At 47.9% G+C, this 23,532-nt stretch overlaps 1 protein-coding gene across 2 annotated transcripts in view; it reads right to left on the bottom strand.

Moving 5' to 3' along the window:
* Positions 1-262: 262 nt before the first annotated feature.
* Positions 263-23,532, bottom strand: part of SLC4A3 (solute carrier family 4 member 3) — a 660,038-nt gene continuing 636,768 nt past the window's right edge. For both annotated transcript variants that reach the window (XM_069616955.1, XM_069616956.1), the window contains one exon: positions 263-7,829. In XM_069616955.1, coding sequence (XP_069473056.1) covers positions 7,752-7,829 — 78 coding nt within the window. In that variant the 3' untranslated portion in view covers positions 263-7,751. The remainder of the gene's footprint in view (positions 7,830-23,532) is intronic.

Here is a 23,532-nt window from a genome sequence, read left to right as displayed (position 1 = left end):
CAAAGTCACTTAAAAACACAATCATGGTGATGACGGTGGATTTGTTTTGCAAAAGGTTCAATTTTGTAGCATCGGCTGGATTGTCATCATTAACAAATGTGTTTTTGAAGCAGATTTACTATCACAGTTGGCGAGTGCTGGAGATACACAATTTACACTGATATTCTAAATGACACTAAATAGGCTATTGAGGATGAAGTTACATAAGCCTTCTTCATTCAACACGCAATCAAATTGTCGAACGGAAAGAACACATACAATCTTAAACAGTATGTTAGGCATTTTATTGATGAGCATTAAGTTAAGTGGACTGATTCCTCAGACCTTTGTTTCATAAAAAAAAGTTTGACATGTTTTGGGAAAGTCAAACAACACCTTTATTTGAAATGTTAAAAAAATAAATACATAGCAACACTACAATGAATCTCTTCAAAGGTCAATTACAGTGACAATAAATATCAAACTCCAAGGATCGTCATCAGGAAATGTATGAAAAGCTGCTTTCTCGAAACATAAGAACTCAGCACAGTGGTCTGGAAATTGTCTCTATAGGATGTTGGGTTTATATGTCCAAACGGGAATCTATGCATGGAAGGGCAATCAATTGCAACCAATGTTTGGGAAATGCAATGTCCTTGTTATATTACTAAGTAATACTTAGCACCTATTGGTCATATTATCCAGGCAGCTGAAGCACCTGCAAGGGCGCTGGCAAAAATCAAGGTTTATTGGGTGTGGTTTGGTTTAGGCAATAAGTAACACAAACCTCTTCATTTTGGAAATTGGTGGAGGCCCCATAGACAGACAAAAACATGTACGATGGAGTTATACATTACGCTGTTGGGTGAAAATGGCCCGAGCAGCAGAAACATGGGCTACCACACGTTGCAGAGCGAAAAGGCCTGAGGTACATAACAATGGCCAAGAAAGGTTCATCAATAAGATGTTCTGAAGGAACAGCGAGGCAGCAAATATGATGGTTTGAGGTACAGAAGGATGAGGCAACACCTGCTGCTAGGTCAACACATAATTGAACCTCATATGCTGCTGGGTGAGGAGGCCTGAAGTACATGATTCTTAACCACATACTGCTAAGTGAGGACCCAAAAAAGCATAATAGCCCCAGCTGGTAGAGACACCCTGAGTCTTTATCCTTTCACCGGAGTCGGTGTCAGTGCCCCCAGGGATAAACACCTCTGTCAGTGCTGTATGTAACCAACTTGATTGGCACTTGCATGTCGGAAAGCGTCCGGATGCAGTCGAGAAGGTGAATGTTTCAGCTTTGTCATTTGAAATTATTCACATAATGTATTCAGGCACACTTTGAAGGCTGGTTAAAGCTATTGCTGGGGGATTAAAGCTCTGAGCACATTCTATACCAGGGCAACTGGACAGTCCCAGGAAAGCACCAATACATGGGGATAATGTTGAACCCCATAAACCAGCCCGAAGCCCACCTTACCACCAGCCACAGATGCTGCAGTTGAAGTGGGGGCTTCCTTTTGACTGCAGCTCAATGTCTGTTGTGGGCCTCTTGAATTGGGTCACAAGAGAAGGATCAAGGACAGCAGACAATTAAGGCAAACAGGGACACACAATGGCCGATGCAAGTTTCTGGAGTACACGACTCCTGCACGGTGTACACAACTAGACAATATTATTGGCATCACAGAAGAGTGTCAATGTTTTAGAGAGGGGAAACATTCACTGTGAGCAAAATGTCTTTGGAAAAGCACATGGATTATCCCACCTGCACAGACCCTGCCAGGGATGCATGGTCTATCCAACAGGTATCACTCAAAAGTGTAGATTCCACTGAGTCCAAGAGGAGAGGTTCCAATATCTGGCAGATGTGCAAAGGGAGAAAACACCATCTCCATTGGATCAAAAGAGTACAGGGCACAAATGTGTATGTATGTGTGGCGATGATGACCATTCTATGTACCACTTCTGATGGTCTACTGCAGGAGACCGTCATGGTTACTGAGTATCGAGGTAGATGATGCACCCTTTTGATGAATTTTCAAAGGAAACAATGACACATCTAATCTGTGCTGGCAAGTGGACACAATTGTTGATTTCCACCACATCCAAACGTTCTTAGGGTGTGGGAAGAGGCGAAAGAAGACAGCACACCTTCTCGGGTTCCTTTATGGGGGCAAAGGCACCATAGCCAATGGATTGAGGGAACCGGAGAGGGGGTTAAGAGGAAGGGAATACTCATAGAACTCAGAATGGTAGTGCGCCCAGTTCAGCTGATGCTATGGAGCTGAGGAACAGTTTCCAGTGGATGGTTGGAAAAGCCTCACTTTCCTTGCATGACATCAGTATCACTTCATATGCGTATCAGCTCAGGAGGGGGGAGGCCAGAGTTGCAATGGGTTATCCACACTGTTTGGATGTTTCTTATCATCAATGGTAAAAGAGAATGGTGTATTATCCTTGTCTGAATTGGCCTCCTGCTGCCATTTTATAGCGAATGTTGAACATATTGCACTCCGACAGTGAAGGAGACGTATTGCGTGCCTCAAAGGCGACTATAGTATGTGAGCTTGACAATGTCTGTTCATTTAAAGCACTACATTTGTGTTTGCTTGTTTCTCTGTATGTCGTTCTGCCACTGATCACATCTGTGCTCATAGCTATGCCTGTTCCTCATAGTGAGAGTGAGTGAGAGAGTGTGTGAGTGTGCGAGTGAGAGAGTGAGAGAGAGAGAGAAACACTCTGTATCAGGGATCGAAATTGAGATTTGATAAGCTGGAGCTAAAAGCAGCTCCTGGATATTCAGCATTAATGGGTGACCAGGAGCTACCACTGGGGTCCCAGGAGCAGGTAAATGGCGTTCCGCAAATTGAACTTCCATAGTCTGAAATCAGATCACTTTGTCAATTATTTATGACCCCTTATGCTTTAAATGTCATATTGATGTTTCCTAATGTTTATTTAGAGATTGGCCCAAATGCACAGCGTTACATTTACATAGGTGTGTTTGTTCGGCATCAGATGGCCCGGGGAGCCACAAGTAGCTCCTGGTAGCTGTTGTCAGGGGTGTTGCTAGGTCTGTAAAAGATCCGGGGCTACGCTAATTTTGAGACTGTCGGGACTGTGGGCTAGCTAGCCTTTTTGGTTGTAACCCCTGAGCTTCTATCCGGGGCTACAACCAAAAGCTCCAGTCAATTTCGAACCCTGCCATATGTTACTGGTGGTATGCCAGTCTGCATGTGATAACTGTTTATGAACCAGTTGTTCCCTGAGTGTGCGTCCTCCATTTATCAGCCAGCAGGCTGATGTTTTTGTTTACCGTCATGTTGTGATTCTCAGCTGGTCTTTGTCGCTTTGCCTTTCTATGTGCATTGCTTACTTAACTAGCTACATCATTCCCATGTCTGCTGCAATGGTGTTTGTGTGTCTGGTTTTGGTGCTTGCCAATCACCCACTCTTTCTTCATCTTTCTTTGTGTGTTTGTGGTTCTTTGCAAAAGTGATGAATGATTACTTGGGCATATGTGTTGGCATGTTTATATATGTATGTGGTCTACATGCCTCTGTGTCTACTGTGACGAATCCAGGGACTTCATCCCCCTCTCACAGAGGGGAGCCACCCACTTTGGGACTAGGGAGGTGAGCCCGCTAAACTTAACACACCCTAGGGGTCACGGCAAGCGGGATCCCAATGGTGGTTCCCCCGTCACCCCTTTGAGGATAGGAAATCCCTAGAAGGGCATACAACTGATTCTCCCTATTCCCACATTTCTAATGTCTTTCTTGGTTACATGGGGATTAAACTGTGTGATGACCTGGAATTGCCAGTAGGAATAACTGGTGTGGTTTCTGACCCTCTATATGCACAGTATCCACTGAAGAGTAAAAGAGTAGTGGGCAGCCCCACACCCGTCCAGAGGGAAGGATAAAGCACCAATCAGGAGAAAAGGAAGAGAGAGCGGACAGACGCAGAGCTGGAGTCGCAAAGGCCTCCTCCTAGGAGCAGTGGCAGGGTACGCCAGGCGTGCGCTAGGCGTGACGAGCCCAACCGCGGCTGAGCCTGCAGAACACTGAGGCCGACTGAACTGGAAGCTGGGAAGGCTCGGCTGGGAGAAGGACGGAAGCACCAAGCAACTGACTTCCCAAGAAGCCTGTGCTGGAGTCAGGCAGATCGCCTGCCAGTCAGTGCCGTCTGACGTGGAGCAGCAGGAACCTGTCGCAGAGGCAGAAACTCAGAGGCCGAATGCCCTGATTCACTCGCGGAGCACCGCCAAGTAAACAGAGGTAAAAAGTTGCACCAGGAAGTCAGGAGAGTGGAGGGAAGCCCAACTCAGACCCCAAGGTGGGGTGAGAAAAACAGGACTCCAGGAGGGGATGAGAGAACGCAGATTGAAAGGTGAGGTGAGCAAAACAAGACCCCAAGTCAGGGTGAGTAAGACGATAGCCCAAGGTGGGGTGAACGAGGCAAGACCCCAAGTCTGGCATAGCAAGACAAGTCTCCCAAGGCGGGGTGAGCAAGATAAAACTCAGGAGCGGGTGAGAGAATCCAGACCCCAAGGTGCGCAGAGCAAGACAAGATCCTAAGGTGGGGTGAGCGAGACGAGACCCCAAGTCAGGGTACGACGATACCCCAAGGTGGGGTGAACGAGGCAAGACCCCAAGGCGGGGTGAGCAAGACAAGATCCTAAGGCGGGGTGGGCGAGATGAGACCCCAAGCAGGGTGAGCAAGAGAGAACCCCAAGGTGGGGTGAGAGAATCCAGATCTGCAGGCAGGGGGAGAGAAAGACAACCTCAATGTTTGGTGAGAGAACTAAGATCCCAATGCAGGCCAGGAAACCCAGCTGGGGTGAGAGCAAGAGAACTCCAAAGCAGGGGAGAGACACCAGACCCCAAGACAGGGCGCGAGAACACAAAACCCAAAACAAAGTACCAGCCAAGTGTGGCTTTGAGGGCAGTAATGCCCGGCACCATCCTGGTAGCAGGTACCCCGAAACCTTTTCCCAGAAATTGGCGAGAAGGACTAGAAACAGATAAAAGACACTCATGGTACTGGACTGACTGTTGAAGCGAGAGCACTTGAAAAGACATTTAGAACATTCAATCAACTGTGCATCAAGGGCCAAGAATCCTAGGAAGTGGGGGTCAGAAACCAGCCAGCATTCACATGCCACGGCCGAGGGCCCGAGAATAGCTTGGTTTATTTTGTATGTATGTTGTAATTGTTAGGGACAGAACTGAGGTTAACATAGACTTACGGACAGAGGACTTTATTATTTGCAGTAACCTTCCTGATGAGCCCTCGTCCACAGTTTCTTCTGTAAAATAGGGCCTGACCCAAGATCTAGGAACAGAATAGGTTTACACTTGCTAATCAAAACAGAAAGCCAGTTACAATGCCACCTTGTCTGTCTCCTGATTGCGATTTGCCACGCTATGCTTGCCTCTGCCTCAATTTGTTGCCGATGACAAATGGATGTGTAATCATACAGTGTGTGTGTGTGTGTGTGTATGCATGACTCAAAGCCCCATCGTTCCACTCCGGCACTCGGCCCCCTCTATTTTGTCCGGTCACCCTGACTGGTTTACAAATCCTTTCCTTTGTTGAGTCTTCATACCGTATATTCACCATCAGGGAACCTAAGCCCCTCAGGGTTATGGTACACCAAGTCCCTTGTTTTCCCTGTGCAGGTCTCCTTGGGCAGTCTGTGTGGGCTCCACTGGTTTGGATCCTAGGGGTACAGCTTGCTGTGCCCTGGGGTGTCCCTACTGGAGACTCTCAAGTAAAATCCAGAGGTGAGCTCAATAGTCAGGCATGATTCCTTTGAGTGAGTGATTGGGCTATGGATGTGACCATATATGGTCATGGCTTCTGCCTGCCTATGATGAGTGTGTAAATGGTGTCTATGATAGAACCAAGAATCCACACCTGAAATAAATCTCTGCAATAATGTTGCAAAGTTCAATGGGGTATTCCTCAACTAGTGGCCCAGCACACATGAGGGGGGCCTGCAAAATGTCTTAAGGGGCCCCTGATGCACACCACCCAGAAACATACCTAAACCTAGGACTGATCTGGGAACCCCTATAGGAGTGTCCATTGCACCCTTGCCCCTAACTTCTTGGGTGACTGCCAGAGTGTTTGAAGGGATACAACTGTGATTAGCACCTGTGTACCCTCCCCACCTCCAAGCCCCCGTTAATGTGGACGGTGAGCTCCAGTTGCTTTTAAAATGATGACACAAGTCTAAAGAAATGGAAAAAGATGCCAACCCAAGAGATGGATTGTGAGGAAGCCATACCTGAACGTCCATCCTTCCCACCCTTCCAGACTTCGAAGCTCTGCCCCACTGTAGGCTGTAGATGACTTCCATCTAAAAGACAGAGCTCAGACCTAGTGCCATTCTCACCGGCCTATTAGGACCAGCTGAGTCCTAAGCTCTGGAGACCTTTTTTCTTGTTCCCTACACAGATCTGACAGAAAGTGAGCAGTGGGGAGCAAGCACACTGTCATGCGACAGTAAAAGCAGAAGACCCCAAACTGTCATCTAACTATAACAAGAAGATGCTACTATGAGGAGTGTGTGTCCTTTCTGCACTGCTGTTGATGGAGACAGCCTGCACACTCCCCCACTGGCGCTGTGCATCCACCGGGCAGGAAGCTGTGCACCAAAACCCGGCTTCTTCTGTGGTCCACAGCTGTCGCCTTTGTTTGAAGATCCTCTGACAGCTACTACACCACTGCCACTGGAACACTGAGAACTACTATTGCTGATGTTTGACCTTTACTGGACCAGACCACTGTCTGGCCTCAGTCAGACATCACAGAAGATGCTGTGCTCGAGGTGTTGTCCAATCAGCTCGTCTTTGGAAGGCCCCCAGAGAGATACTGAATGCAAAGTCTTATTATTCTTAACAATGCCACTAGCTTTTATCTTGGGACAATGCCTAACACTGTGGGACCAATATCTCCCTACGCCAATCAAATTCCTCTCCCCATTATTTCCTACGAGCGGTTTACTTGTTATTGGGCAGATAGTTGTGCTATGGTAACCCTAGACCACATTTTGATAAACTCTTTATTCTAAGGCTTGGTTTGAGACGTTCTAAACCTATGCTTCTTGACTGCTACTGTACATTAACTCTCTTACTTACAAGCTACAATATTTAAATTCTATTTAATTTGCATCTGTGTGGACATTGCTTTATACAAAGTAATACTGTTATCCTGTATTCTTGTTTGCCACCAACTCCTCCTACTAAGTGCAAAAGCTGACTTGTAGACCAATGCTTCCCTTTATAAGTCTGGAAAATCTAAATGTCAAACTGCCTAGATTTGGGGAGGCAACATCTCTCCAAATACAGAGGGGGGTGTGTTTGTGTGTGTGTGTGTGCGCGCGCGCACGCAAAGGCTGTGTGTAGAACTCCCCCATGGGGGGTGTGTGCACTCCTCTGTCTGTGCACATGTTTGCTTATAATTGTGTCAGGAATCTGTGTGCCAAGGGTCCAGGTATGTGTGGGTTTATTAGTCTGCAAGCATATGTGTATGTTTGTAGTTATGTAAGTGCGTCCAGTCTTCCCGAAGTCTACGTGCTGAGCTGAGGCTTTGCATGGGTTTCTGCATGTTCACATGTTAATGTCCGCTGTGTGTGTGTCTGTAAATATACATGTGTGTGTTCAATTGGGAGGAACGGCTGTGTGCTCAGGCTTCACACAGATGTGCGTGTCCATCCATAATTACTCGGTCGTGCCAAGCGGCTGTATGCTTTGGTATCACACAGGCATATGCAGTTCATTATATTCATCCTGTCCATCTTCATCAAAGTTCGGTTCCACATCCTCTGAGTCCAGCTAGAGGAGAGAAAATACAAGCTTTCATCAAGTGATGCCCAGAATTAGCTGCTAGCAGACAGTCATTATCCAAAGGAGCGATGCCAATAACAGTGTGTGATCACAACATAGGCACACATCTCATGATTGTCTAGCAGTCACCGTGAGATGACAGTGGCAACATTACACCATATACCTCCTCAATGCTTCAATCCGACCACATCAACCCACACAATACCAGGACCAGTCAGGTCCTAATGAGTTGGGACAGGTTATGGATTTGGTATGAGTTCAAGAGAAGGTCCTAGTTAACATTATGGCCTGGAGAAGGTCTTGCAGTTGCTGTTATGGTGCGGGACAGGTCCTGAGATTGACATTGTGGCCTGGGGCCGGTCTTAATGATTTGGAACAGGTCATGGATTTGGTGGTATGAGTCCAAGAGAAGGTCCAAGTTGACATTATGGCCTGGCGAAGGTCTTGCAATTTCTGGTGTGGCACGGCACAGGTCCTGAGATTGACATTGTGGGCTGGAGCAGCTCTTTAGATTAATACTATGGTTAGGAGAAGATACTGAATTTGATATTACCTCTGGAGGCATGGCCTAATGAGTTGGCACAGGTCATAGATTTGGTATGAGTCCAGGAGAAGGTCCTAGTTGACAGCATGGCCTGGAGGTGGTCTTGCAATTGCTGTTATAGTGCGGCACAGTTCCCGAGATTGACTTTATGGCCTGGGGCAGGTCTTAATGATTTGGAAAAGGTCATGGATTTGGTATGAGTCCAGGAGAAGGTCCTGGTTGACATTATGGTCTGGAGAAGGTCTTGCAATTGCTGTTATGGTGTGGCACAGGTCCTGAGATTGACATTGTGTCCTGGGGCAGCTCTTAAGATTTATACTATGGTGAGGGCAAGGTACTGAAGTTGATATTACTGCCGGAGGCAGGTCCTAATGAGTTGGGACAGGTCATGGATTTGGTATGAGTCCTGGAGAAGGTCCTGGTTGACATTATGGTCTGGAGAAGGTCTTGCAATTGCTGTTATGGTGCGGCACAGGTCCTGAGATTGACATTGTGGCCTGGGGCAGCTCTTAAGATTGATACTATGGTGAGGAGAAGGTACTGAAGTTAATATTACTGCCGGAGGCAGGTTCTAATGAGTTGGGACAGGTCATGGAATTAGTATGAGCCCAGAAGAAGGTCCTGGTTGACATTATGGCCTGGAGAAGGGCTTGCAATTGCTGTTATGGTGCGGGACAAGTCCTGAGATTGACATTGTGGACTGGGGCAGGGAAACTATGGTGAGGAGAAGGTGCTGAAGTTGATATTACTGCCAGAGTCTTTCACTCGGAATCCCTCTTTTTATTGTTAAACTACATATGTCTGTAGCCCCACATGTCACAATAAACATACAAATTATCCATTTAACTTCAACATGCAAAACTATACAAACACATTCCTTGTAAAGCCTACATAAAATGCATGCATTGCTCAATAGATCTTGCTCAATGAATAGGTCATTCCAAATGTGCACTGTCAGATTTTGCTTTTCAGAAGGAACTTGCACAGGAGGGCCCACTTTTTATAGGGTATTCCTAGACCAACTGCAATGAAGCAGGACAGGAGCTTTTCAAGTGTTACTGGAATAGGGAAAATGTGACTTTAGCATCTAAAATGCAAAAAAGAAGAAAAGAAAATCGGGGCTATTCATACAGCAATTAATGATCTGTTTAAACCCTAATGCTCATCCAGTAAGAATCTTTTAAGATCGGATATTTCTGGTGCTCAGTATTTGCTGTACTTTCCAGCCCCAGCAGCAGGAATTTCACAAAACGTCTGACAGTCAAAAATGCCTGCAGTAAAAAAGGCCTGTCCTACTTTAACAAATGATTATAGAAAGTTGTATGGGTAAAGTGCTTGCCCTAACCTTCCTTGAAAAAGCATGGCTTTCTCCTTGGCTCAGTGGCACAGATACGCCTAATAACCCAACAAGACAGCTAGATGTCCTGTGTCCTACAGCCTCACATCGAATGCTGCAGGGACCGGAGTCCCCTATCATCATATTATACCAATGAATGAAAAGATGGCCGCAGCCGAGACAAGAGCACTATTGAGCTCCCAGCATCCTCCCTGGTGCCGGCAATGAGCCGATTGGCTGCTGCGCACCTATCCCTGCCTCCCAGCACCTAGCCGGAACGCGGCGCCGGCCACCCCACAAGGCCATCACCTAAGGCCAAGCGAGATTGCCCACCGTGTTGTAGCCATAGTTCATGCCTGCCACCCCCTCTCCTGGGAGTGCTTGGGAGGAGAGATGAAAAGGAGGACGCCAGCCCGGGGCCATCTGAGTGACAAGGTTTCTGTCGTCATAAACGAAGCTTGCCTTGGGCTTAATTTGGGTGTGTGCCATGATCGCGTGTATGGGGTTGGGCGCGTGTGTGATGTGCGTGCAGGTGATTGTGGCGTGATCTGGACTGTAGCGCGAGACTGAGGTTGACAGTTAGAGCTTGAGTGAGCGGATGTGGCTGCAGGGGGGTGGGGAGTCAGTGTTTTCTGTCATCCCTTCGTGTCTTGTTAACCTGGTGTGTTAACTGAACCTAGACAATAAACGTAATAACATAAGTACCGGAGCAGTAGTACTTCAATTACGTCACTGGCGACGAGGATTTAGAAGGAGACACGTGAGCAACCATCTCGACCGCTGCTGTGGGGGGTGCAGCTGGGACAGGACACTGCCCCCCGTTAGTATTCCCCACACCCCAGGGAGTTTTGGAGGCGGCTGGGTGCTGCTACATATCACGCCGCTGCCAGCCAAGGAGGTTAGCAGTTGCCGGCAAAAGACGGCGGCCAACGTTCTACATGGTCAGGCTCCGATGAGAAGGTGACAGAGAGTGTGCCAAATCGGGAGTCGCTGTCCATCAGGCAGAATAGAACTTGGGAGCAAACCGGCACTCAGATTTACTCGACTGGCCAGTGGATGACTCAATTTTGCCAGCCCGCAAGGAGGCTTTGTTTACTTGACAGGTCGGTGTACTGCCCATGTTGCTAAGGGGCGGGGAGGCAATGCTCAATACCATTGGCTCCTGATTGGCGGAGGGAAAGTATCCCTCAAGGCGTACAGTGGGGCCGTATTGGCAAGAGCGGCTCCATTTGTTTCCGGAAGTTGGATTGCCTCAGTGAATATTGGGACTTAGAGTATCCAGGGTAGTTCCAGTCAGGTGCACACTCATTTGTTGGTACTGTGAAGGAGTACACAGTGCGCTGTGCCTGATGGTAATGTTGCTGGCTATGGAGGGCATTGTCGGCCTCAGCGGATGGCATGGCCGGTGCGGTGCGTATGGAATTTGGATTATGCGAGGTGCGGACACCAACCATGATGGCGGTGTGGTGTCTGAGCAGTGGAGGTGCTCCTCAATGGTCGGTGCACGGTTCGGGGAGCAGGTCGGAGAGAAGGCGCTGGTGCAGTTGAGAGGTGGTCCATGGTCGTTTGGATCTCGAACATTCGGTCCAATGGTGCCCTGGAGACGGTGGAGATCAATGTTGCTGGAACTGTTTTGGTGACGTACAAGGGCTGCGTGAGGATCCTGGAGGTGGCATTATCGCAAAATGACTTCTCAAGTGACTTGGGGGAGGTAGGTGTTGTTCGGGCCATGGTTATGTTGGCAGGCTTGTGATGTAGTACTATGTTCGCGTTTATGTTCGTGTGTGGCCTGTCTGTTTAGGGGTTAGGTGTTTCAGTCCAAGGGTTTGGGGGCTAGTTGTGGCAGCTGTTGTCATGTGGATGTGGTGTTTATGTGGTAGCCGCGGGTGTTAGGTCCTGTGTTTATAGTTAAAATGTAATGGCATACTGTATGTAACATGCTGTTTTCTTGTCAGGTATGGGTTTGGGTATGGACTGCCCTGGAACTTTGGATGGTACATGACTGCTTTTCGGTCTGGGGTATCAAGAATTGGAACTAATGTTGGGGCACATTGGGTTCACTAAATTTTGTTTGGTGGGCTCTGCAAGGGAACCGGGATTTTCTGAACATACAGTGTGTGCTGGAGGATCTGTGACAGAACCTTTGGCTCAGTCAACATTAAGGATTAATGTGCAGAGACATTGGGCCTCATTACGACCCTGGCGGTACGGAGTGAACGGCGCCGTAAAAGGTGCCGGCGCCGTTCACCCCGTACCGCCACATTACGAGTTCCCCCCGCGGGACACAGCAAGCACGCCTGGGAAAACCAGGCGTGCTTACCGTGTCCCGCGAGGGGAAGAGGGAGCAAACAACGGGCCATCTCGTAATGGCCCGTTATCTGCTCTCTCTCCCATTCCCATTCAGCCCTATGGGGGCTGAAATGGGAATGGGGAAGGAAAGTGTCAATAGCGGCATGGTTACCGCCGAACTCGTAATGAGGGCCATTGTGTTTTCCGTGTTAAGGCATTCACGGTGTTGGGGCGGATTTTGGACATGTGATTGGGGGGAGGCTACATGATTATATGTATTTCAAGGGAATTTTGTCTAATTCATTACCCCCGGTGTGCAGTGTCCAGGTGTTCAATGTGGATCTGCTGTTTGGGTAATGTATAGCGGTGTAGCTTTATGGGGTGTGGCTGCGATTGGAATGGCTTGAGCAAGGGTTTGCTAGAGTTGTTTTGTTTTGCCGTTAGTTTCAGTTGCAGAGGTGTTTGCCTTTGAGGGTATATATTTGTGGTGGTGCAACTGTTATGGGTGTCATTTTCAGGTTTAGGTGCAAAGGAGTTTTCCCTTTAGGGCAGTGGTCTTCAAACTTTTTTGGCCTGGGCCCCCCCTGAGCAAAGTTTGGGCAGGCCAGGCCCCCCCAAAAGTGCCAGATGGACAGTATGTAGAAATCACTATGAACTTTTGCGTGCCGTCACCACACCCTAGTCCCAGTACAGACCCTGGGCTCTCCCCACCCTACTCCCAGCACTATCTCAGTGCTGCCGCCCATCGTGCTCCTTCCATAGTCCCATAACATAGGCATACACACATCCATACACATGTAAATAAAAAATAAATCGCCATAAACTTACTTCGCGTGCTTGCTAAAATGCCCCGCCCGTATGTGCAAGGAGGCGTAGGAGCACCCCCTTGCATATACATACATGCAGTGCCCCAGCCAGCATTTCCAATGAGCTATGCAAGGCTGGCGAAGCAAAACACCCCCAGCGTTGCATGGCTCAGTGATCATGTGCTGCTGGGGAAATGAACCGTCAAAGGCAAACGGTGTTTCCCTTTGACAGTTCAGCCAGCCCAGAAGCACTCCCTCAGCTGGAAAAATCAGATGAGGGAGTGCTCAGTGTTTCACTGGGCTGGCTCCTCGGCTCCTCCATAATGGGTGAGGTGGCCAGTGGGTGGACGCCCCCTCATCCTTTATGGATGAACCGGCAGGCTTGTACTGGCCTGTAGGGCAATAGGGCGATGACCGTACCAAAAATGCTAAATGCTAGTGTAGGCCAGTAAAAATGTGCCACTTTTTTGGCCAATGTGGGCCAGTTTGAGGAGTTACTTCACTATGCAGCTAGTAGTTTTGACCATTGTTGCTGAATAAATATTCTTTAAATATCACCATTTGTTTACATTTGAACAAAAAAAATACCCCTTGGGTACTATTCAAACAGTCTGTGACTAAACACTGAATATCCATTTGCAACTGCTGGCCATGTTTTCATTGGTGCCTAAGACCGTTTTATGGCCCAGTCTGCCATGTGAGCTGGCCCTTCCCATTTCCTCCAAACTAAAAAAAAAAAAAAAAATTTTATTTTTTTTATTTTTACACATTTCATGCTGGGCTCTGGCGACCCCCCAGGGATGCGGCCACGCCCCACAGTTTGAAGATCTCTGCTTTAGGGTGTTATATTGCAGTTGTGCAACTGATATTGGTGGGATGTTTTAGGTTATAGGGGTATCTCTATGGTTTTGTTTATTGGTATGTGGTAGCATTGACGTTGGGGTTAGTAGCATCTAAGCGGTTGCTGTGGGAGGCGTGTTACTATGGACGGCACTTATGGCTTAGGTTGTAGGTGTTACTTTTGGTTTGTGTTTGAGTGAATTGGTGTTATTGGAGCTGTGGAGTTGGGTTCCCGGATGACGTGGCAGGAAGTGCTGGGTGTGTTCTTGGCGATCTGGTTTACGCTTGGCCGTGGCAGGCCTGAGGCCCTGGGGCAGACCAGGGCGGAAGGAGCAAGGTGGTTGCAAGGGTTAGAGTGTTAGTTTGGTGCCCTGTGTGGGTGTGTGGAACGTCCAGGTGTGGCAGACCTGGGGTCTTGAGGTAGAGCTTAGGACCGGTGGTGGTGCTTTGTTTATTGTTTTTGGTCCTCGAGGGTACATGTAGTCCGGGTTGGTTTAGGTGACATTGAGGTGATACCTAGGCCCTTTTACTACTTCAGTGGGTCTTAGGTGACATTGAGGTGATATCTGGGCCCTTTTACTAATTCGGTGGGTCTTATCGCTGTTCATATTTTGTCTTTGGGATTATCAATCGGATCACCAGTGGGGATGGAAGGATGTGTGTGGTTAGCATTAGTTGTTGTGAATGGTTTGCAGTTTGATAATGTTGATACCGTGTATGTAGGTATTGCAGTTTAGTTATTGTGATACTGTATTAGGTCCATTGGTTGTGGTCTGGTTGGGTTCAGAGAAGATTTTGTCTACTTCCTTTGTGCTTCAGGTCTGTTGCTTATTTGGCCACTTGGTGATAGGGCTGGAGTGTTTAATGTTGTCATGGTGTGTGGAGGAGGATATGTCATGATCGCGTGTATGGGGTTGGGCGCGTGTGTGATGTGCGTGCAGGTGATTGTGACGTGATCTGGACTGCAGCGCGAGACTGATGTTGACAGTTACAGCTTGATTGAGCAGAGGTGGCTGCAGGGGTGTGGGGAGCCGGTGTTTTCTGTCGTCCCTTCGTGTCTTGTTAACCTGGTGTTTTAACTGAACCTATACAATAAACGTAATAACATAAGTACCGGAGCGGTAGTACTTCAAAAACATATATATATATATATATATATATATAGGGCACACTGACGTAATTGTATATATATATAAACATAGATGCTTCCTACCCCATGGCAGTACACTTTAGAGATCAACATCAGAGCAAATTGGACAGTTTTAGATTTTTTGGAGTACACCATATTAAGCTTAATCCACGTGGAGGGAACTGCGAGCTGGAATTACGTCAGATGGAGACACGATTTATCTTAGATTTCCAAACCAAGAAACCAGGAGGACATAACTTGGATGAAGAACTGTATACATTCTTTGGACATGAATTTCGTCCTCTGCCTTAGTCTCGACAGTCTCTTGAAGTTAGCAATATAAGAAAATACCCTTTGCTGAAATTTGATAGTTGAGCTCGTTTTAACTTTTTCTATTTTGTTATGTGTGTTAACTTTCGAAGTAACAGTGAGAACTGCACAGCTTTTAGTCTTGATTCAAACCACCTCTCCCCCTTTTTCTTTTATGTGCTCTTATTCATATTGCCCAAGCCCTGGTTTTATATTGCAGATTTTATACTGGCCGCAAGTACTATTGGATGTTTACAGCACTGAGCACTTTAGTACCTCTTTTTACCTCGCTATCATATAAGATAATTGTAATTTCCAAGTAAATATTTACAAAATCCAATTGATAATTTGTGAGGAACAAAGTTCAAGATATCAACAAAGCACTTTGCACTATGCACTTTAGATTTTTAAAGGTGAATTGATTGAGAGTTATCTTTACAGCACTGTGCACTTTATAATCTTGAACCAGAAAAAGATCAAAGGATCAGAATGATATGTCTCCTCACATTTGGCAAATAGAAAATGTATTGGTGATAGTGTGACATTGTTTTTATCATTTTATGATGCCAGTATTGAATTGTAAATTCGGGCTTTGATTGAAAATAATGCGTAAATGCACAGTGAGCAGGCTTTGACTATAATCAATAAAAATTAGAGTCACTATAAAACTTAAATTATTGTGTAAATAAACTTAAAAATAAAAACCTGTCACTGTGCACTGAGCGGCTCTCCAAATATGTAAAGGACTAGCTTAAACGCATTAAGAGTGTGTGTTAACACATTCCAATATGGCCGCATGCATTCAACACAGAATGTTTATGGGACATTGTAAGAGTTGAAAGAGAAAAGGGACAAAATGTGCTGGGCAAAACCATAGAGATTGAGCCCTTCTGTATATAAAAGCATGGTGCAGTTTTCTGTTGTTTTATAGGTGAACAAGCAACGGGAGCGTTGCGAAACGTGTCGTAGGTTGCAATGCCTTCAATAAAGCTGGATATGGAACAAGAACTTTGGCAGAAGATGGATTGATTTATTTTCCGGAGATTTATGCTGGCGTCCTGACCGCTTTGAGTGCTGTCCCTGTGTGGAAAAGTACATTTACTTCTCCTTGTTCTTCAAAATATATATATGTATATGAGATACATTACTCACCGTAATCGTATTTCTGATGCTTGTATCTGCTTAGATTCACATGCTGTGCATAGGCCGACATCTAGTGGAAGCTGCAGAGTATTACAGTTTGTTTTTCAAAACTCGAAAATGGGCGTCGACATAGGGCGTGCCAGTAATACTATCCCCAGTGTGACGTCCACTGTACCCATGATCCCTCACGCGTCTAGGACCCTCAGATTGTTTTTTTCCGCCATACTGGTCGGAAGCATTCCGCGGAGTTCCCTGGCCTTAGCCAAACTTTTGTTAAAATATTGTTATATTTCCCCATTTCTCCACCCCAACGTCGAGTCACCGAACATCCACACTCGACGCCGGCACAGAGAAAGAATCGACCGTCGAGAGCTGCGCGACGGATATGGGCCTCGGAAGGCCTCTGGCCTCAGCCCGGGCCTAGGAAGGCCTCTCGCCTCGGCCCTGCAAGTAGAGAGAGTGGGGGGTGGACATACTCTACACTCTTTTGGTATATATGATCCCATGATCCCTCACGCATCTAGGACCCTCAGATTGTTTTTTTCCGCCATACTGGTCGGACACATTCCAAGGAGTTCCCTGGCCTTAGCCAAACTTTTGCTAAAATATTGTTATATTTCCCCATTTCTCCACCCCAACGTCGAGTCACTGAACATCCACACTCGACGCCGGCACGGAGAAAGAATCGACCGTTGAGAGCTGCGCGACGGATATGGGCCTCGGAAGGCCTTTGTCCTCGGCCCGGGCCTAGGAAGGCCTCTGGCCTCGGCCCTGCAAGTAGAGAGAGTGGGGGTGGACATACTCTACACTCTTTTGGTATATAGGTACATTCTTATATATTCCTACACTTATTAGCCCACTGACACAAGGTGCGTTTGGAGGGTTCCCCTTTCCAATTTTGCCCCAAGTGCAACCGCAAGTACCCTTGGGTTGACAGGCACGCCACGTGCAATCTCTGCTTACCGAGGGACCACCCCAAGGCTAACAGCAGAACGTGTAGTAGGTTCAAACCGAAAACACTCAAGGACCGTTCGATCAAGCGTTGGGCCCACCACACCAGGTGTCAAGAGGCCATGGCAGCGGAGGGCGCCTTCAGCGATGGCAGCGACGCCATGCTTTCGGACTGTGAGGGAAACGTGGCGTCAATTGACAGCCAAGCGCAAGTCCCCAACCTCGGAAGGTCGTCCGGCAGGGCGGCTATGGGGAAGACCCCCGGCGACACAAGCGCTACCCACAGCACTTCCACAAAACACATTAAGTCCAACCGAGACTCGACGCGCACGTCGAGTACTCGGAAAGAGGCACATAGAGAACGGTCCGAATCGGTGTCCTCTGGGCGTTCTCGATCTAGATCGCCGCATGACTCCAGGCAACCATCCACTGTTGCCAGAAGTGCCTCACTCCCCAAGGTAATAGAGGTTCGATCGTCAGAAGACGAAACCGACCTCTATCCCCAGTCGCACTCCAGGAGTCGGCGTCAACAGGCCGCGCAACGGCTGCTCCCGAGTCCCAACGTCCACTATCCAGAGATAGGGAGACTACCCCCGAAACTCGGCACCAGGCATCGAAAGGCTCCGGAGGGGCGAAAAGACAGGGTAAACACTCTTCCACACACGGGGAAGGGGAAAAACAACAGAGGAAGCAGTCTCAGCCTCCTTCCACAACTCAAAAACATTCTATCCCTCTTAAACAGATGGACACGTCTCAGTCTTCTGTTATCCCAAAGACCCCTGTTCAAACCAGTAGGTCTAGTCTAGATAAAACAGGGAAAGGCCTTCAAGAAAGAATCATTCCCAGTTCAAGAGAATGGTCTACTGATGACATAGACAGAGTTTTGTCAAGGATGTCATCATTGGCAGATTTCTACGCCAAAAACCCTGAACACTTTCTCTCTTTTACCCCCGACGGGTCAACTCCCTCAGGCTCTAAGGATCCTATACCCCCAAGTAAGAAGTCCCGAGTTGAAGCTCCTACTTCAGACCCCTTCAGTATACAGCCCTATTCTCAATATCAGGGAGATCCACCCCTTTATGAACTGGGATGGGCTACTATGGGGATGACGAGGACCAAGAGGAGGAGGAGGACAACCCAGAAACCTACAGGCTAGATTCCCCGGTAGATAAAGAACCCACGGTTACCGACTCCCCTGTTGATAACTAGCCTCTCTTGACTGAAGTGCTGTCCAGAGCGGCAGAACACTTCCACATTGACACCCAGGGTGCTCAGGAAGAGAGGGACTTTGTGGAGGAGTTAGTGGGAGAAAGGAGACCTGTTGCCCAGGCCATCCCTATCCTTAAGTCAATTCAAAGAAGGATAGACCCTTCCCTTGTTAATCCCAATCTCACTAGGGCGGTAAACCCCAGAGTTGAGAAGCTTTTCAGGTTAGCCCAAACAGACCCACTATACATAAGAGGGCATCTGAAACCGGACTCCCTGGTAGTTACAAACACCCATAAGAGGGCGGGAACACCCTTGTCATCGTCGGAAGCTCCTCCCGACAAGGAGAGCAAGAAGATTTATGGCTTGGGCAGGAAAGTAGCCTCCACTTCCGCCTACCAGGCAAGGATTGCCAACTCCACCATCCTGCTGGCGAGTTACAACTGCCACCAGTGGGAAGAAGTTGCGGCACTCATAGATTCCGCCCCAGAACCCTTAAAAAGCAAATTGGCACGAGTTTCGGCGGAAGGAAGAGCCGTGTCCGGTTGCATATTAAAGGCAACCTTTGATGCCGCGGATAACGCCGGCAGATTGATAGCAGAAGGTACTGTTATCAAAAGGCATGCTTGGTTGCGACAGTCTGGGTTCAAAGCCGAAACCCAGGCTTCATTGATAGACAAACCAGTGGAGCCGGATCTATTGTTTGGAAAGGCGGTCGAGGACGCGCTGAAAAATTCCAAGGACGAGTATGAGACACTCAAATCCCTAGGCCAGCTAACCAATAAACCAGAGAGGGAATGGCAATTTCCGTCGCCCACGTGGACAAAATTCCCAGAGAGGGTCTAACTATTCCCAGGGGCAGGGTACACAATGGAACAACAACAGCCAGCAGTCTACCCAGGGTTATGGCACGGGTAATAAGAGAGGGCGTGGTAAGGGTAGAGGCAGCCCCAGTAGAGGTGGCACGCCTCCACCTAAACAGTGACGTTCCGTTCAGGGTCCCTTCTCACAGATCCCCAGTAGGGGGACGCATTTCCAACTTCACCCAAGCTTGGGAAGGGATCACTTCAGACAGATGGGTGTTGTCCACAGTGTCCGCAGGATACTGCATAGAACTGTTAGAGCGTCCCCAAAACCACCCTCCTGGACAAAAAATACATTCTTTGGACCACCAGAAGATCCTCCTCGAGGAGATCGTCAATCTTCTAGCAAAGGACGCGATAGAACTCGTCCCGGGACACCAGGTAAACAAGGGTATTTATTCAACTTACTTCCTTGTGCCAAAAAAAGATTTGATAATGCGCCCAGTATTGGACTTACGGCCTGCAAACAAGTATGTCAAGCCCCAAACATTTTGCATGACTACTCTCCAAGAGGTATTGCCCCTCCTAAAAAGGGGGATTACATGGCAACATTGGACATGAAAGATGCCTATTTTCATATTTCCATGTTCTCAGCGCACAGAAAGTACTTGCGCTTCAAGGTGGACAGTCGGCACTACTAGTTCAAGGTACTGTCCTTCGGGATAGCCTCGGCTCCAAGGGTATTCACCAAGGTACTGGCGGTGGCGGCAGCACACCTACGCAGGGAGGCAATCCCGGTGTACCCTTACCTGGACGACTGGTTCATCACGGGGGAGACCCCAGTAATTTGCAGAACAAACATTCAAAGGACGATCAACCTCCTCTTCGAATTAGGCTTCTCAATAAACGAGAAGAAGTCAAGTCTAGTGCCAAGCACCTCCGAACAGTCCCAATGAGCTATCCTAGACACGCAAGAGGGGTTGACCTTTCCATCAGAGGAAATAATTCGGAATATACTGCTGCAAATTCTGCAATATCAGGCCGGTCGCCAGATAACGGTACGCAAAGCAATGCGTTTGCTGGGTATGATGGCGTCATGTATTTACCTGGTCCCCCGCGCGCGCCTGAGCATGCGTCCCATGCAAGAATGGTTGGCGAAACAGTGGTCTCAGGCACGTGGTCAGTGGGACGATCTAGTGGTCGTTTCGCCAACAGTGGTACTAAGCCTTCACTGGTGGACAAGAGAAAATCTGTCAAAGGGGAAACCCTTTTACGATCCCGAGATACAGGCGGTAGTCACAACCGATGCATGCCTGACAGGGTGGGGAGCTCACCACCTCCAACACACAGCTGAGGGTCTCTGGTCTCACTCAGTGGCCAAGAATCACATCAACCTGCTAGAGCTTCTGGCAGTATTCAGAGCGCTTCAAGCATTCAAGCCCTACCTGCTGAATCTGTCAGTGCAGATCCGGACGGACAGCACTACAGCCATGTTTTACCTAAACAAGCAAGGAGGGACTCCTTTGCCAAATCTGTCCAAGCTTGCCCAGAAAATTTGGATATGGGCACTCAGACGGAAGATCTTCCTGTCATCTCAACATGTTCCAGGGGATCTCAATTCTCTGGCGGATACTTTGAGCAGAGATCCCCTCCCAGAGGAACACGAATGGTGTCTACACAGAGAAATCGTAGAAGATATCTTCTCTCAATGGGGTTTCCCCACTATAGACCTATTCGCCACAAGCGAAAACAGACAGTGCCCAGGATTTGCATCCAGGTTCCCCCAGCCAGACTCCCAGGGGAACACCCTGTGGATGAACTGGTCAGGGATGTTTGCGTACGCTTTTCCACCAACACCTTCATCAGGAAGGTGGTCAACAAGATGAACAGAGAGTCTGACCCTCGTCCTAGTTGCTCCCATGAGGGCGAGACGACCGTGGTTCCCACACTTATGCAAACTAGCGATGTACGAACCCATCAAACTCCCGGGCTGGTACAACCTACTGTCCCAGCACCAAGGTCAAACAGTGCATCCTCAACCCAACTCAATGAACCTAGCAGCATGGCTCCTGAGGTCATAGAGTTTGGACATCTCAAATTACCTCAGAGGTGTATGGACATCCTAAAGGAATCTAGGAAGGCAAACACGAGGCACTGCTACTTTGACAAATGGAAGCGATTTGTTATCTGGTGCCAGAATAAGCAAGTCAACCCAGTTGATTGCACTCCTTCCACAATTGTCACATACATGCTCCACCTGCTGGATGCAGGACTGGTATTTAACTCACTGAAGGTACACCTGGCAGCGCTGTCAGCATACACCACATCCCATAACAAGGCGTCGTGGTGGAAGATACCAGTGGTTAAAGCTTTCATGGAAGGAGTAAAGAGACTTCACCCTCCTATTTCAAACCCACCACCAGGATGGGACCTGAACGTGGTGCTATCTAAACTCATGGCCCCCCCATTCGAACCCATGCATAAAAGCAGTCTCAAACACCTGACTTATAAGACGGCCTTCTTAGTAGCAATAACATCTATAAGAAGGATCAGTGAAATTCAGGCTCTTTCAGTGCAGGATCCATTCTTTACAGTTCATAAAGATAAACTGGTTTTACGTACACACCCTAGGTTCCCACCTAAGTTTATTTCTAAATTCCACGTGAACCAGTCCATCGAGCTCCCGGCTTTCTTCCAAGACCCACAAAGCTCGGCTGAGGTGAAACTACACACCCTAGATGTGCGTAGGGCGGTCCTCTACTATGTAAACAAGACTGCTAAGGAAAACAGATCAGCTGTTTGTCTCCGTAGCTACAGGCACAGAGGGAGATCGCGTCTCTAAAGGTGCCATCTCTAAGTAGATTGTTAACTGTATCAGCTGTGTTACTCTCTTTCTGAAAAAACTCTGCCTTTCACGCCAAGAGCCCACTCTACTAGAGGCATTGGGGCCACTCTGGCTTTCATTGCAAATGTACCCCTTCACACCATTTGCAAAGCAGCTACTTGGAGCTCTATTCACACTTTTACTCAGCACTACTGCATTGACACCGATTCCAAGACAGATACTCAAGTGGGACAAGTGGGTTTAAGACATTTATTTGCTCATGACCCTTCTCACATCCCACCTCCTTCTTCGAACACTGCTCGCTAATCTATGCACAGCATGTGATCTAAGCAGATTCAACAAGCCTCAGAAGAGATATATTACTCACCGAAATCGTATTTCTGATGCTTGTATCTGCTTAGATTCACATGCGACCCACCCTTCCTCCCCTCTGAGAGAAGGCACATGGATGCTTGTAGTCTTATCTATCTATCTATCTGCTTGGATTATCTGTACTAACGCTACTCCTCATTCTACCTCATGTCAGAATAAATACAATCTGAGGGTCCTAGACGCGCGATGGATCATGGGTACAGTGGACGTCACACTAGGGATAGTATTACTGGCACGCCCTGTGCCGACGCCCATTTTCGAGTTTTGAAAAACAAACTGTAATACGGCCTAATAAATGTAGATGTCGGCCTATGCACAGCATGTGATCTAAGCAGATTCAACAAGCCTCAGAAATATATGTATATATATATATTTTTTTTCCCTTCACGGGGAAAAGCGAGCGCAGGAGAGAACTGGGGGAGCAGCTGAGGGAGATGATCCAGTCAGCCTATGGCAGGCCTGTCCGGCCTGTGACGACATCTGTCTCCCACCTAGGGAGATGCAGAATGAGAGCACAGCAAAACTGAGGGGAAGTGAACTGGCTGATAGCCCATGTGCTACACTCTGCTGAGGTGATGCCGTCATAGGAGCCGTTTGTTCCCCTCCTTCTTCCCCTTCAGCTGACAGGTAGGAACGGGAGCAGCTGAAGGAGGGTTATTCTTGCGAAAGAAAAGTAAAGTTTTTCAGGACCGCATAACCTATGAAATAAACAAAGCGGATTCCATGCTGCGAAAGAGCCCAAAGTGTGTGTAGAGGCACAGTCATTCACGCTGGCTTGTTTTCGGTGAAAAGCCAGAGGGTGCGGTGGGGGGGGTTCAAGGCTGCTGTCAACTAATACCCGCCTATGGTGTTGGACTCTGACAAGGTCAGCATAAGCTGCGTTTTTTCTCTCTCCGTTGCTTGGGTAAAGTCGTCAAGATGGAAAATAGTTCAGAGATAGCTCTTTGCAGAATACAGAAGAGCTCTATCAGCAATCACAGGGTTAAATCGTGGAATGCTACCCATGCAGCGGTTTGCCACTCAGCCCTGGTAAAAGCAATTGGGATTTATATATATGAAAGTTTAAAGCCATTAAGACAGCGGGGCTCTTATATATTCCTCGGACTGGCTAGAGTGGA

The sequence above is a fragment of the Ambystoma mexicanum genome, chromosome 9 (assembly GCF_040938575.1).
Source record: "Ambystoma mexicanum isolate Mex_15411 chromosome 9, UKY_AmexF1_1, whole genome shotgun sequence".
NCBI classification, from domain to species: Eukaryota; Metazoa; Chordata; class Amphibia; order Caudata; family Ambystomatidae; genus Ambystoma; species Ambystoma mexicanum.
Note: the sequence above shows the minus strand (reverse complement) of the source record. Positions and strands in the feature narration are given on the sequence as shown.